Source organism: Rhopalosiphum padi, chromosome 3 (genome assembly GCF_020882245.1).
Source record: "Rhopalosiphum padi isolate XX-2018 chromosome 3, ASM2088224v1, whole genome shotgun sequence".
Lineage (NCBI taxonomy): Eukaryota > Metazoa > Arthropoda > Insecta > Hemiptera > Aphididae > Rhopalosiphum > Rhopalosiphum padi.
In genome coordinates this window covers 26,934,581-26,949,189 of record NC_083599.1, presented here as the reverse complement: position 1 = coordinate 26,949,189, position 14,609 = coordinate 26,934,581, and the positions used below count along the sequence as shown (strand labels likewise).

Below are 14,609 nucleotides of genomic sequence, written 5' to 3'. Positions count from 1 at the left end.
TCTGAATCTGAATAATATTATCAAAATATTGAAAAAAAAGTTATAATATTTTCTTTCCGATTTCGTATGCTTATTTCGTATTATTATTATTATTGCACTGTTGTACGTTTGAGCTCGTAATCGTCTATCTGTTCATGTTTAAATGAACGTTTCGCGATCGTTGTGAACGCAATATAAATATTTGGTCATGGACAAATTACTGTACGTCGTCTCGGCGACGCATTTGGTTCTCTGCCCGTTTACCAAAGTCGAAGAGAGTTTCAACATGCAAGCAATGCACGACATTTTGTATTTGAAGAGTAATTTATCACAGGTGTGTGTTGTCGAAAAACTCGTTGTGTTCGCCGGTGTGAATGTTTTGATGTCCAAATCTTATTAAGTGTCAAGTTGCCAAGCCAAAATCTCTTATTTGCGTTATCTGGCCAAGATGTATCACTGAATTGGAAAAACCTAGAGATTTTTGTATATTGATTTAAATTATCTTGAAAATCTTTTAAAGACTTTTTAAAATGTTGAATTAAAATAGTTGAGTGATAGGTACAATTAAAAATTATTAGTTAAATTAAAAATAGTAAACCGTTTTTGATATTATATTGAATATTTTCTTATATTAAAACAACAATTTCCAGGTAATATGAACAAAAAAAAATGAATTAAAAATACTATTCTAACTATGGCTACGATTGAAAAATCATAATTGAATAAAATATTAAATTATATGAAAAAAAATCATGTTTCAATTTAACACGAGTGATATGATATTCTTGTTTAGAAAGGAGTTTACCTTATAATTAAATATTTTTACCGAAATAAATAAAAAATAATGTTGATTAATATTTCAACAAGAAGTTGATATTTTTTCAATATGAATAATAAATTTTTCCATTTAGTGTTAATTTATATTTTTGTATTTTAACATCATTTACAAATGTGTGCCTATAACATAACATTTATTAAATAATTATATTACAAATGCAGTAATACATAATTTGTTTTTTTCCAGTATGATCATTTAGAATTTCCTGGTGTTGTACCTAGGACATTTTTGGGTCCTCTGTTCATATCGATATTGTCATTTCCATTTGTCTCTGTTTTTAAATATCTTCAGTTCAACAAGATGTTCAGTCAATTATTAGGTAAAATTATAAGAATATTAATTATTATTTGTTTATATCAGTGCTTCTCAAACTGGGGGCCGTGGCTATACGACTGGTGGGCCGTGAAATATATAATATATACCTAACCTAATCTTGGTAGGCCATAAAATAATTAATGATTTTTATTACGTGAGCCATGGCTGTTTCACATTAAATTTATGGAGGCCCCTTGACAAGAGTTTTAGAAGCACTGGTTTATATGTATGTTAAAATTAATTAATATTCTAATTTACAGTTCGTGCAATATTAGGTATTGTAGTAGTTTCAAGTATCAAATATTTTAATAAAAGTATTTCAAAGGTATTTGGAAATAGTGTTGGAAATTGGTTTATAATCTTAACAGCATCACAGTATCATTTAATGTTTTATTCCAGTCGTACACTCCCTAATATCATGGCATTTCCTTTAGGTCAGTATTTACTTAGTATTAGTAAAATTTTTATGTAATATTTGTATTTACAGTATTGTAATGACTTACATAATACAGTCTACAAATATTGTTTAAAATGTATAATGTATATGATATGTATGTGTTTATTATATATGAGTATAAATAAATGTTAATAATGTGAAAAGTTTCATCAATTATAATTTGTACAATTTAAAATTACTTATTAATTATTATCTAAATATTTACTTGTTTTACCTATACAATTTAAATCAATATGTTATATTAATTTTAAACATAAAGAATAAAAAAAAAATATTTAAAATGTATTGTTTCATGTTTTTAATTTTCAATTTTAGGGTATTGATATTTGTTAAATAATCATTTATATATTTCACTTTCTATTTTAATATAAGTTAATATTATATTTGTTGAACAATTTTAAATTATATTGGTTTTTTCGTTAGGGATACAGTAATGGTAGCATTGAGTTCTTGGATTAGAGGAAAACATATTTTATTAATATGGAGTTCGGCGATTGCTGTTTTAATTTTCCGTTCAGAATTAGTCATTTACTTAGGTATTATTATACTTATGGAATTGTTGTATAAGCGTCTTAAACTAGTCAGGTACATGCTACTTAATTGAATTGAATTAAAGTTTATATAATTATATGCATTTTATATTTTTATTATTATAGGGGATTAAAACTTGGATTTTTGGCGGCCATAACTGTATTGACTATAAGTGTTGTCATTGACTCTATATTTTGGGGTCGCCCAGTATGGCCTGAAGGAGAAGTTTTATGGTTTAATACAGTACTCAATAAAAGCAGTGAATGGGGTGTATCCTTTTTAAAAATAATTTGTGAATAAAAGTTTAAAACAATTAAATAAAACATTTACTAAAAGACAATAGTAAAAATTTTCAATATAAAATATTCTTAAAATGTTACCATACGAATATTGGAAATTGTAAATAAATGAAATTAGTTAATCAATAATTGTGTCCAAAAACAGTTAACTTTCAAATAATAATAAATATAAGTTAATTAAATATAGTTCACAAGTCACAATTATGAATAAATATTGTTACTTAAATAATATATTGTAAAAAAAAAAAAATAATATAATGTCTTATAAATATATAAATTAAATGAATTAGTGTATTATTAGATAACTATAACATGAATAATAATAATTATAGTTAAGGGACGGCTACACCAGTATTTATTTTCTTTGTCTATCTCCCACATAATATAGGAACAAAGATATTCCGTATTTTCACGATTACGACTCTGGTTCAGTTAAGGGCATAAGCACCTATTATATATTTTTATAAAGAAGAGTAGGTATTTCTTATGGATTGACTGGATAGATTTTTAATATTTACATTTTTTATGAATATAAGCATATGTTTTAATTTAAAATAATTTCGATTATTTTTAATCATTAATAATTTATTCAAAATTGTAAATATTAAAAATCTATCCAGTCAATGCATAGGAAATACTCTTTATAAAATATACTATAAGTGCTTTTGCCCTAAACTGAACCAGAGAGTAATAATCGTGGAAATACGGATTATCTTTGTTCCCATATTATGTAGGAGATAGACGGAAAATACAAATGCTGGTGTAGCGGCCTCTTAATATGATTGTAATTCTTAATAAATTATTACCGTTACTAAAAAGAAAACAATATTAAGTAAAAATCGATTTAATAATAACTTAAAATATAATAATTATTATTGTTTCTAATTATAATTAATTTGATGACATTTTTATATCAGTATTGTTTATGTGTAGGTTTATATTATTATATGTATGTATTTTTTCTTAATTATATAAAATCAGACTAAGCCATTTTTATGGTACTTTTATTCAGCAATACCACGAGGCGTTGCACTTTCTCTATTGTTTATACCCTTTGGTGCATTATATGATATTCGAGTAATGCGACTTCTTATTCCAACATTGATGTTTGTACTGATTTATTCGATACTACCACATAAAGAGCTTCGGTTTATTATTTATGTATTTCCAGTATTAAACGTATCTACTGCTACCTTTTGCAATAAAATGTATGCTTAACTGTTATTACTTAACTATTATCTAGTTAATAAGATGATTAAATTTTTTATTGTTTACAGATGGCAAACTAGATTTAAACCAAAAGGATTCAAAAATATACTTGCACTTTTATTCTGTACTGGTCATATTATTGGTAATTTAGTTTTTACAGTATTTTTGATGAGTGCATCAAATAAAAATTACCCAGGAGGCCATGCAATGACATTATTACATTCATTTGAAAATAATCATTTAGATGCTAATTATACAATACATATTGGCAATTATGCAGCACAAACTGGAGTAACTCGTTTTACACAGCTAAGTGCTCATTGGACGTAAGTAATACAATACAAAGTATTATTACCTTGGATGTTTTTTTTTTTTGTTAATTGCAATAATGATAACTCAATAATTATATTAATGTAACAATGCAAAAATGTGAATTAAATTCTTTTACTTTGAACTTTAAAAATATTAATCAATTCTATTTAGAGGATGTTATACTCACATGTGTAATCTCTGACATTTACTGTCTTACTAATGTACATCATAGCAAATTTGCGTTCAGCAGAACACATTTTGATCAGCTTTAATATTAGAGTAAATTTACCACCAATTTACCCATCATATAATTTAATGGTAAGAATATTATCTAGAGAATATCGTATGTTTTTATTGATATTATCTTTTTTTAAGTGAGTTATAGTTATGTAAAATATTACAACTTTAAAATAGCATATTACATTCACTAGATAATGTTTTTACCACTAAATTATATGATAGTTAAATTTACTCTAATATTAAAACTAACATCATAAAATGTGTTTTGCTGAATGCGAATTTACTATGATGTACGTTAGTAAGACAGAGACAACACATGAAGGTTTAACGTCCTTTTAATTTATATTATTATCAATAAATTTAAATTAATAATGTAAATTAACATATATGGCACTTTTAAGTGTAAAGTTTTTTTTTAAATTTTTTTCATTCTTGCATAATAAACAATATAATGTAAAAAAAATCATTTTAAATTAATTAATTTTAATTTAATTAATAGGTACAGTAAAAAAGAAAATCTGGAACCTGGATGTGAAGAGCTTATGTCTTTCACACATTTAATTGTCGGATCAAGTAGCCGAGATAATGAAGAAATGCTGCATTACAGAAATACTCATAATGTCATGTCTACAGTACAAGGATTTTCACATGTATCATTTAATTATAATACTTTTCCACCATTAAAAATCAAAACTAAAACACAGATATTTTTGTTGAAAAAAAAAGTTATTAAATCGGGTGTTAAGCAAAATATAAAGAAAATTGTTGAAGAATTCATGAACGAACAAGATATAGAAAAAAAAATTGATTTAAATTTAGATTTATTAGATAAAAGTACTAAAAAAAATAAGCATAAACAAAAGTAAATTCGAATTCTGCTTTTAATAAAACAAAACTGTAATGAACCTCATACACCTAACTTCCACGTTAGAGTAATAATAATAAAGAATAAAAATTAAAATTAAAATGTCACTAAAGTTGTAACAATTTTTTTTTTATTATTTTTTTTCTAATGTGGAAGTAATATATGTTTTTTCTATGGATTACATTTGAAAGTACATCCTTAGTATAATTTCATAATGGTCTGTAAGACAGACTGAAATAAAATTACCTTTATGTTTATAACCTTAATGTATAATCAACATTTAATCTTCCTTAAATTCTTGTCTAATTTATTTTAATTTTTTTAATTTAAAATAGATTCAGATTTTATTTAAGCTTATATAGAGTTGAATTTAGCTTATAAATGAATAAAAACAATCATAAATGATTATAAACTATTATTGTTAAATATTCCACATAACTTCTATATATTATACATAATAGTGTACATAACACACATATTCAGTTACATAAATCACTGAAAATAGGTAGGGGGTACCCTAAAATAATTGTGTGGTGACTTACTAACGTATTATCTATTGTGAAAATTTTGTTTAACTTGATTTATCTGAAATTGTTCTCAGGAAAAAAATAGATTTTCAATTAATAGTTGATGATAGTGGATTGAAGCCGGCTGGTAAATTTTTAGATTCACCCTCCATTTAAATAAAATGATTTATGACCCTGACTACTGCATATATTAAAATTAAAATTGTTCTTTAGTACATTTGCAAAATTAGTAATTGAATGGTACCCTTGTTATTGTTGTAATTAATCATTTTAGTAAAATTGAATTCAACCTATAAAATAAATGTAATTTAATTCAAATATCCGTATTTTTAATTATTATTATTTTACTTATTTTTGATTATGAAGCTAAAATTATACTTTTTTTTTTATTTTAAATGTGTTATAGTGTACCAAGTTGTACAAAGTAATTATTACTTAAGAAATTTTCAAATTAATTTATAGAAATAAATTTTGTATTTTTAAATTCTAGTTAAATTATAAAAATTATTATTTGGTTTATGTTCTAACTCTTGCTTAAATTGTGTTGTATTTATTATTGTAATCTTTAAAGGAAAGTTCACGTGAAAGGCATTTAACGCGCGTTGACGTCGTTACCTCTGTTCATATGGTTACCAATTTAATTTTTTTGTGCGTTTATACCTTTTTTTACTTGTGGCAACGTGCGTTATAACTGAACATCTTAATGCTAATGTGTATTAGCACATTGACATGTTCTAAAGCGCGTAGACAATATATTTGAGTTATCGTTGCATACCTGTGTTAAATGCGCGTTGTTTTCCAACGCGCGTTATCATAATATAATAAAGCATAATACATATCATGTACAGTTATTAGCAATCGTATGGTAATAGTAAACGCACGTTTAACGCTTTTCGTGTGAATTAGCTCTGAATTATTCATTGAGAAGTTTATTTTTTTCCATATTTGTTTGATATTCAATTAAAATTATAACTTGTTTGTTCAAAAAAAATAAATAACTTTTAAAAATTAACTGATTAAGTAATGAAAGTGTGATGTGTCTATTACTATATTAAGTTAGTTTATACTAGCAGTTAATTCCCTGTACTTAAAAATAAAAACTAATTTCATTGTATTGGTTTTAATCCTTTTCTTTTTAAGTTGATAAAAAGATCTCTAAAGTTAATGTGATATTTTTATTTAAAGTTTATATTTGTTATAAAACTTAAATTCATCGTTTAGTTAAAGTATTTGATTTCAGTTCATGACAGTAGGTACTCGAAGAGAAACAGCAAGTACCTAGACCAAGTAGACTTGTGCTCTACTATGTTTAGCAGTAGGAAGCTGAATTTAACAGAAGGTTAAAGTGGCGCCGAACTCATATGTCATGTGAAGCAAGTTATCATATAAATTGGGTGGGTAGGACAACAATTTTAGATTTCACTTAACAAAAAAATCTAAATTCGGCGCCAATGGTAGGTTATCATTGGTATATGATATTTGTATTTAGAGATTTGTGACACTTTGTTATTTAGTTTAATAATTATATAAGCACTTACTGAAATGTATTAGTTAGCCATGAATACGGTTTAATAATAAATATTAATCTGAAAGGTATGAATAGCAATTAGCAAGCAAGTTAAATAACCATATTGTGATTTTGCCATGATGATTTTTCATAAATAGACATTGAAGCCAGCTAATGAATGAGCTGAACCTGCTGAACTATGAACTTGTTAAGATAGTGAGCATGACTGAACCACTGAACTAATGGTAGTCTATGCCTACAACCGGGTTACACCACAGAGGATAGACCACGATGTAGAGAACACCTGAACACGTAGAAGATGTCTTCTCTACATCGTGGGGATAGAGTATAGACCAATTTTTGTTTTTAGACCACAGCAGTCATTTCACTGTCTTATCACAACAACACCGCAACATATTCATATCACAAGACAAATCATTATTCAAATATTTGATTAGATATAACTTTTTTTATTGATAACAAATTATAGTAACTTTGAATAAGGCCCTATGAAGATCTTTACAGCGTCTTACTATGAATGAACTTAATTTTTATCAAGGCACTTGAATGTTGATTTAACACTTACAAATTACAACTTAAGTTTAATCTACCAATTTATAGCTATAGTTTGGCATTCAGCTATCATTTACAAATAATATGAGTACTAAAAGAAAATATGTCACAATATTAAGTTTTTTTTTCAAAAAAATGAATATTGTTTAGTTATTTTATTATTTTGTTTAAAGTATACAATATACATATTACATATATTATTATATAATATGTTATTATAAAATATTTGATATTTTAAGAGAATAAGAGAAGACAATTAATACAAAAATAGGAATTTGAAAGGATTATTTTGTTATAAAATGTTGGTGATACGATACCTATTTAGTATTTATAGTATTTACTAGTTGATCTATAAAGTGATGGTGGTGGTGACGTGGTATGGATGGCGGAGCTCCCAACGAGTCTCTGATAAATCCATAATGAAAACCTTAACCGAACTAAAATCCTGCATACTTACGCTACTGCTCTACTGAGTAATATGTGTATAACTGTTTGAGTAAGTGTACACGCATGATGCGGAGAAAAGAGTGAAGTGAATAAACTTGATAATAATTAAACCTTCGCTAAGAAATGATATGTTAATGAAATCACGAAATTGGACTTAAATTTAATTAAAAGTGGATGATATTTGCAATGGGATTTAAACGTTGAAACTTTCAGAATATCGTTATCGTGTTTTCAACCTTTCTCATCCTTTCTCACACAGTCACACACGCAGCAATTGAATTTATCTATAGTGTAATATTTACATTGAAATATTTATTCTGCACACACTATTTATATAAAACACATTACAAGAATATGACTAGGTTTGTGTTTTCGTTTCTTTTCATTTTTTGGTGCTGAACGCTGCGGCGTATACGAGGCCACCGTTGTGCGGCACTGGCTGCCGGGCGAAGAACTGGCTGGGCTCGACCTCATCCGGTGGACTGAACTTGTGAACGATCTCCTCGGGGGGACGCTGGTTACAGTCACCGTTGTTGTATTTTCCCTTGAAGATGAAATTGTAAACGGATCTTGGCACGATGGTGCTGAGCGGGCGCAATCCCGCTGGCGGATCCTTGGTGAATGGTGGCACTAGTTTGCCGTTATTCAGTGAAACGGTTAAAAATTTTAGGTAAAGGTCACGTTCCTCGCGCATATCGTCGCTGTCCTTCATCGTATCTATTCTGCGCGAAACATACATCCCGGTCTCACCATCAATTATTTACATTAAAAAATATTTAGACACCTAAATAGGTACCTACTAAGTGGTACACAAAAGGCCGTTGAGGGATCAAAAACTTCTATTCTTTCAAGATAATAGGTATATTATAATTAAACCCAGACAGGAAATATTTAGGATAGGTCTAGCTCAGATCAAGATTTTTAATGTCCTGTATGAAATATTTTAGAGACACCAATATGAAATAATAATTTAAAAAATTTTTTAACAGTAGTAATTTTATTTTATGGAACTCATAGACATTTAACTCATTTAAGTAAGATTATTAAAGTTAATTTTTATTATTAGAAAAGTTATTGGGTATTTATCGTGGTTTTTTTGTCCTGGGGTACGAGATTATAACACACAAATACCCACATTTTTTTTCGTAAAAAAACAAATATCCAGAAAATTTACCTGTCGATCCACGTATACACTTTGTCACGTTCTTTGACTGACATGAGTTGCGCGAGCACGATCGCGTATTGCCGATCGCACGCGTATGATTCGTCTGAGAAAGCTGTCAGCGGTTCGATCGACAACTGTTTCTTTTCTGCGAAATCGACGGTTGGCGATTGTTTAGCCGCTCCATCGTCGGCAACAGCTTCTACGGTGTCCGCTGCTGGTTCATTAACTACGGGTGAAGACATTTGATCCATAAACGTTTAATAATTACAGCAATATTGAGTACGAAAAGATTACGAGACGACGATTAGGTACGTGGAAATTCGAACGAGGCCGTCTCGGTCGCAAGATGGAAACTTGATGGTTTGTACGAATTGCTTAGTTGAAGGGAATGTTATAGGTACGGTACGTCAAGGTGTCATGGATACGCGTCCGAAATCTTTTATTGTTTATTTAGCAAATTGTATTAAATTATGAATTGTATATATCTCTAGTATTATAGACATTGTACAGGGTTTATTATTTTAACGGCGAGCCAGAGGTATATTTGACCTGTGCTCATGAGTACTAATATTTTTGTAAATACTTAGATACCACTATTGAATATAAATTATATTTTTCTTCGACCAAAGTACAAACTGCTTAGCAAAGCAAGTTACAAATTGAAAAAAGGCATATAATCATATCAGTAGATAGGAACACTGTAGTGATTGATTATACTTGTAAAATTATACATACAAATATTCAAGTTAAATCTAAGTACCTATCATCCAATAAAATAAATAAGAGATGGAAGGGAGGAATTTTAGGGGAATGACTCCATCATCTCCTTAAAAAAAACCCCTTGCTACCATACTCGTTATTTAAAAATTTTTATAAAAGTAGTTAAATATTGCTTCAACAAATAAAGCAAAAAACTATTCAAATGGGATGCCATAAAATTATATACCTGGTACTAATGTGATCCATGTGCTAAATAAATATTGGTGGAATCGATGAGTCGAATAAATTATAATTTTTAATAATAATTAAATTTAAATCTAGTACAATAATTATTATAAAATAAAACGTCTTTTTTAATTCTTTAGTATTTTAAATAATTTTAAACAATCGAAATGTCACTGTTTAAGGTAAAACAACTAGCTAAGTATGACCAGAACGGGAAGTACCGATAAAAGAAAGGTAATATAATTTATCAAATTATACAATACGAATTTACAATAACGAATTATATTTCTTGGACATATTGAATTTTTAATAAGTAATAATAACGGTAATGATGTCCCGGTTTGGACATATTAAGGCCTTGTCTATATTATATAATAGCATTTTAATTAGCGAATTAAGAAAATTGATGGAGAGATACGTCGTATGAATATTTTTGTTGACGTTTATTGTGATATTATAGTAATAAATAATTCACAAGACCTTTTATGAGACCTTTTTATATTTTCATACCAAAAATGTTCGGTATCCCCGGGAATTTTCGATCTCGGTCAGCACTAAACAAGGGCATAGGGATTCAGTGTGCCTTGTCTTTATAATTCCGAAATTTGTAGTGTTAATATGGCAAGCCTGAGTTCATATTGCAAAAATCAATAAGTGTATGGTAGATATATTAGAACTTTACGTCTTCACTTGTACTGTGGAAAACCAGCTAGTAGGTACTCCAATAAAAGATTCAAAGCTATAATAAAATATATTTATTCAATTTTCAAAAGAACAAAATGGAGACACCCGAATTATTAACCACCTATAATGAACCGAGTAAGTACAATATAGAACATTTTGATACGTAAAAACCATGATTATTATGTTTAATTTTACGCATATTATATATTAACTACCTACCTGTATAATCGATAGGAAGTATAAAGAAAATGTTCACGCTAAAATACATTCAAAGCATATTTATAGTATATTATATTATATTTATTTAAGAATTAATCATCCATGTGATGACAAATTATAAATTTAAATAATTTAAACATTAAAAAAAAAAAAATTTATTTGTATACAATAATATAATATGATTAAACATTTTTCAAAATAACATTAGGTAGGTACCTAATTTAAAAAAAAGCACTTTCGAAACTTAATAACAATATCATATACATTGATTATTGTGTATTTTATATTTGTATAATGTATAATTTTATACATTTGGACTATAATATCTGTTCGTATTTATTTATATACATATATATATATATATATAAACATTACAATATGTATTTGGGTATATAATAATAAGACAAATAACATTTATTGATTCGCCAATTCCATTGGAGTCTGCGTAATATTACATTAGTTGTATTCAAAAGGAAGCCGTTTGAGTGGACGGGGGTTAAACTCGTATACAAGTACACTTAAACGTTCCACTTAGATTATAAAATATAATTTATTTTTTAAATACCTTTGCTTGATCAAATATACTAATGTCAATATCAGTCCTTAAATTTTTAGACACTAAAATATGATTAAATAAAAAAATCAATATTGGTTTATGAAACTCTCAGTCAACAGTCTCCACCCTTGCCTCGACAACATTATGCCCTTTTATATAATATAGTATATATAGTACACACACGATGACTCACTGCTTATTCCTATCAATAACTTTAAATGTTTTTCTTTTAAAGGTTTTGAAAAATTGTAACCTACCACCTACTCTTGTATTAAGAGCTAAATTAGTTTAAAATATTTATTATATATAATTCATGTTTTATATTAATAAAATGCAATTTTTGTATGTATAAGCGATTCACAGCCAAGTCTATTACGTTCATGGTTCTGAAATTTAGCACATAGATAATGCAATGGATTAATATCTTAAACCCGAATTTTTAAATTTTGCATTTTAAAGAGAGGACCACACAAAGATTTGCTGGCTCGTGAATAATGAATATTTTTTGTATACTTAGGGTTACCATTATAATAAGGTACATAAAATTAAAGTTATTATAATTGGATATAATTTTAGATTTGTATTTTATATTTGGTCAGCACCACTAAAATGGTTGTGTCTGAAATATGTGTAATTTATGTTTAACGGAGCTTAAGACCATGGACGTAAATTTTCCTTGTTAGAAGGGGAGGCTAAAATTATAAACATACAATAGGCCCACGGAGGGCTTCGTCCCCAGCACCACCTGCATATAAATTTTACAATTTTATTGTAACATTTATTATATAAGATGTGTATAAAAACTTCAAAATCATTTATTTAACGGCGTATAATACATAACTTTTTATCGTTGCCGTTATAAAATATTAACGTATAGCTCAACCATTTTAATTTTATTACAAATTTACAATACAAAATTTATTTATGAAGCTTAAACGTTAGCATAATACATACCTATCGGATATCCTGATTAGGAATTACGTAGTAAATTTTATAATTTTCTCTAATAAATAACCTGAAATTTGCTGAAAAACTTTAAAAAATGTAGTGGGCTAAGCCCCCCTAAGCCCCCCTAATTTACGCCTTTGCTTAAGACAGATTAAATCCACAAGTATTATTTTATTTATCATGGTTAACGCCGTACAGGATCAGTTAGTATAAAATATTGCTAATATTTTAATTATTACAAATGTAAGATAGCTAATTTATAAAGCTTGACATTAATTTTAACAGCATAACATTATGTAGATGTTTTAAAATTTCAATTTGAGAAATTAAAGATTGATAAGAGATTCATAGTGGAGATGTGAAGTATATCATTATATTGCTATGGGTTCTGATATTTTATCATAAATTCATAACTATAATACACATAGGACATAGGTACCGCGACGTAGACTGCAATATTCGAATTTTTAATTAAATGAAGGTATCAATCAAACCTGAGTCAGAAACTCGTTAGGCGTAAAAATATTGAATAATAAGGAAAGAAATCACACTTCGTGAATTGAAAAATGACCAGACATCGTCCGCGTATGTTAATATTATAACAGCAATGAATTGTAGGCCTATAACAACGATAGAATAGTATTTCTAGGAAATGGTGGCGCAACGGTTGACAAGCTCGAGCGTCATCCAGAAGCTATAATCTATATCATGGATTATCGCGCATGTATACACAAAAACTCGAGGACGCGTGAATCACGGGAACATGACGATGAGAATCGCTTTGACCAGAAGGGATATGACTAAGTTGACGTGTACCGGTGTGGCGTATTTTTTTTGTAAGGATGTTAGGTGGATTTAGGAAACTTTATTATTATTATTACAAGTTTTATTTATTACAGCACAAACTGCAATTTAATAGATTATTACTAAAAAATAGAATTAAAAAAAAATGGATGCTCTGATACAATTAAGGTTTTGTCTGGTTTTCTTTATAAGTACTAATACATTATTGGTTACTATAATGTATTAACTAGATTATATTATTATAAGCTTGGTTTCAACATTGATATTATATTAAATTATGTAGGTATGCATTTAGGTACCTATCTAATATGTTAACAATGTAGATTGGTTTCAATAAATTAATAAATCAAAAATAAATTAGGTATTTCTTAAATATTATTTTTACAAAATATAAATTGGCACTTCTTTATTTTATTTGTTTTCAGATGATGAAAAAATACCAGAAGAAGAAAAAGTATCACGGGATGATGTAAATCTTACGGAGGAATTTAAAGATGCATCAATAAGTTGCACTGGGTTCGAAAAGGACGAATGGTACAAATACTCCACTATTGTCAACATTTTATTGGTTACCTTGTTATTTGTCACCTTCAGTTTAGTAGTGGCGATGACAGTTTATTTGTTACGCATTCTATTCCTTGTTATAATAAGACATTTATATACTACTCAAATTTTGAGAAAAGAATTGTAATAATGGAAAAAAAAAATTTAATCACTACAACATGACGCATTGTTGCATTTTGTATACTTTTAATATTACTAGTCGATATAGATTATTAAACTTATTTACACATATGATATTATTACATATTAATATTTAAACTCGCATTATCTAATCATTGTTTTATGGGATCACATTTTTTTTTTATATAACACGGTCGATAATTGGTATAATGTATTTATTTTTTTGTTATTTTTGTACAAAGGTGAAACATTTTTTACAGTTATCGACTAATTCATTTTTATACTGGTTATTTTAGTTTGTATGTGACCATTGTAACCGTTTATATCATGTATGTTACAGTTAATATTAATACTATTATTTAAAAACATTATTATTTTTTCAATTAATTATACTATTTGTACTTTTTATTTACTATAATTATTTAATATAATATTATATACAAAACAATTTTATGTTCATTACTTTATTTATTGTATGTGGTCATAGTGGTTTCATCGACAAGCA

General features: G+C 27.4%; 3 protein-coding genes across 3 annotated transcripts; 2 read left to right on the top strand and 1 right to left on the bottom strand.

Annotated features, from left to right (window-relative positions):
• On the top strand, positions 1 to 6,686 carry LOC132926956 (probable Dol-P-Man:Man(7)GlcNAc(2)-PP-Dol alpha-1,6-mannosyltransferase). Its single transcript, XM_060991385.1, has 8 exons — positions 1 to 313; positions 1,004 to 1,136; positions 1,393 to 1,566; positions 2,021 to 2,174; positions 2,246 to 2,390; positions 3,401 to 3,627; positions 3,697 to 3,954; positions 4,680 to 6,686. Exons 1-8 carry the CDS (start codon positions 188 to 190, stop codon positions 5,044 to 5,046), a joined length of 1,584 nt encoding a protein of 527 aa, XP_060847368.1. The 5' UTR covers positions 1 to 187; the 3' UTR covers positions 5,047 to 6,686.
• Positions 6,687 to 8,391: 1,705 nt separating this feature from the next.
• On the bottom strand, positions 8,392 to 9,506 carry LOC132924959 (uncharacterized). Its single transcript, XM_060989393.1, has 2 exons — positions 9,274 to 9,506; positions 8,392 to 8,821 (listed from the first exon to the last, which is right to left on the bottom strand). The coding sequence occupies exons 1-2, from the start codon at positions 9,504 to 9,506 to the stop codon at positions 8,482 to 8,484; spliced, it is 573 nt and encodes a 190-aa protein (XP_060845376.1). The 3' UTR covers positions 8,392 to 8,481.
• A 1,387-nt stretch (positions 9,507 to 10,893) lies between these two features.
• LOC132926807 (uncharacterized) lies at positions 10,894 to 14,418 on the top strand. The gene is made up of 2 exons (XM_060991214.1): positions 10,894 to 11,028; positions 13,846 to 14,418. The coding sequence occupies exons 1-2, from the start codon at positions 10,989 to 10,991 to the stop codon at positions 14,109 to 14,111; spliced, it is 306 nt and encodes a 101-aa protein (XP_060847197.1). The 5' UTR covers positions 10,894 to 10,988; the 3' UTR covers positions 14,112 to 14,418.
• The last annotated feature ends 191 nt before the right edge of the window (positions 14,419 to 14,609 follow it).

Coding starts and splice junctions, on each gene's coding strand:
- LOC132926956 (XM_060991385.1), top strand. CDS start 188: ATGGACAAATTACTGTACGTCGTCTCGGCGACGCATTTGGTTCTCTGC. Junction 314..1,003: donor TGAAGAGTAATTTATCACAG/GTGTGTGTTGTC, acceptor GTTTTTTTCCAG/TATGATCATTTAGAATTTCC. Junction 3,628..3,696: donor GCTACCTTTTGCAATAAAAT/GTATGCTTAACT, acceptor TATTGTTTACAG/ATGGCAAACTAGATTTAAAC.
- LOC132924959 (XM_060989393.1), bottom strand. CDS start 9,506: ATGTCTTCACCCGTAGTTAATGAACCAGCAGCGGACACCGTAGAAGCT. Junction 8,822..9,273: donor GTGTATACGTGGATCGACAG/GTAAATTTTCTG, acceptor TGTTTCGCGCAG/AATAGATACGATGAAGGACA.
- LOC132926807 (XM_060991214.1), top strand. CDS start 10,989: ATGGAGACACCCGAATTATTAACCACCTATAATGAACCGA. Junction 11,029..13,845: donor AACCACCTATAATGAACCGA/GTAAGTACAATA, acceptor ATTTGTTTTCAG/ATGATGAAAAAATACCAGAA.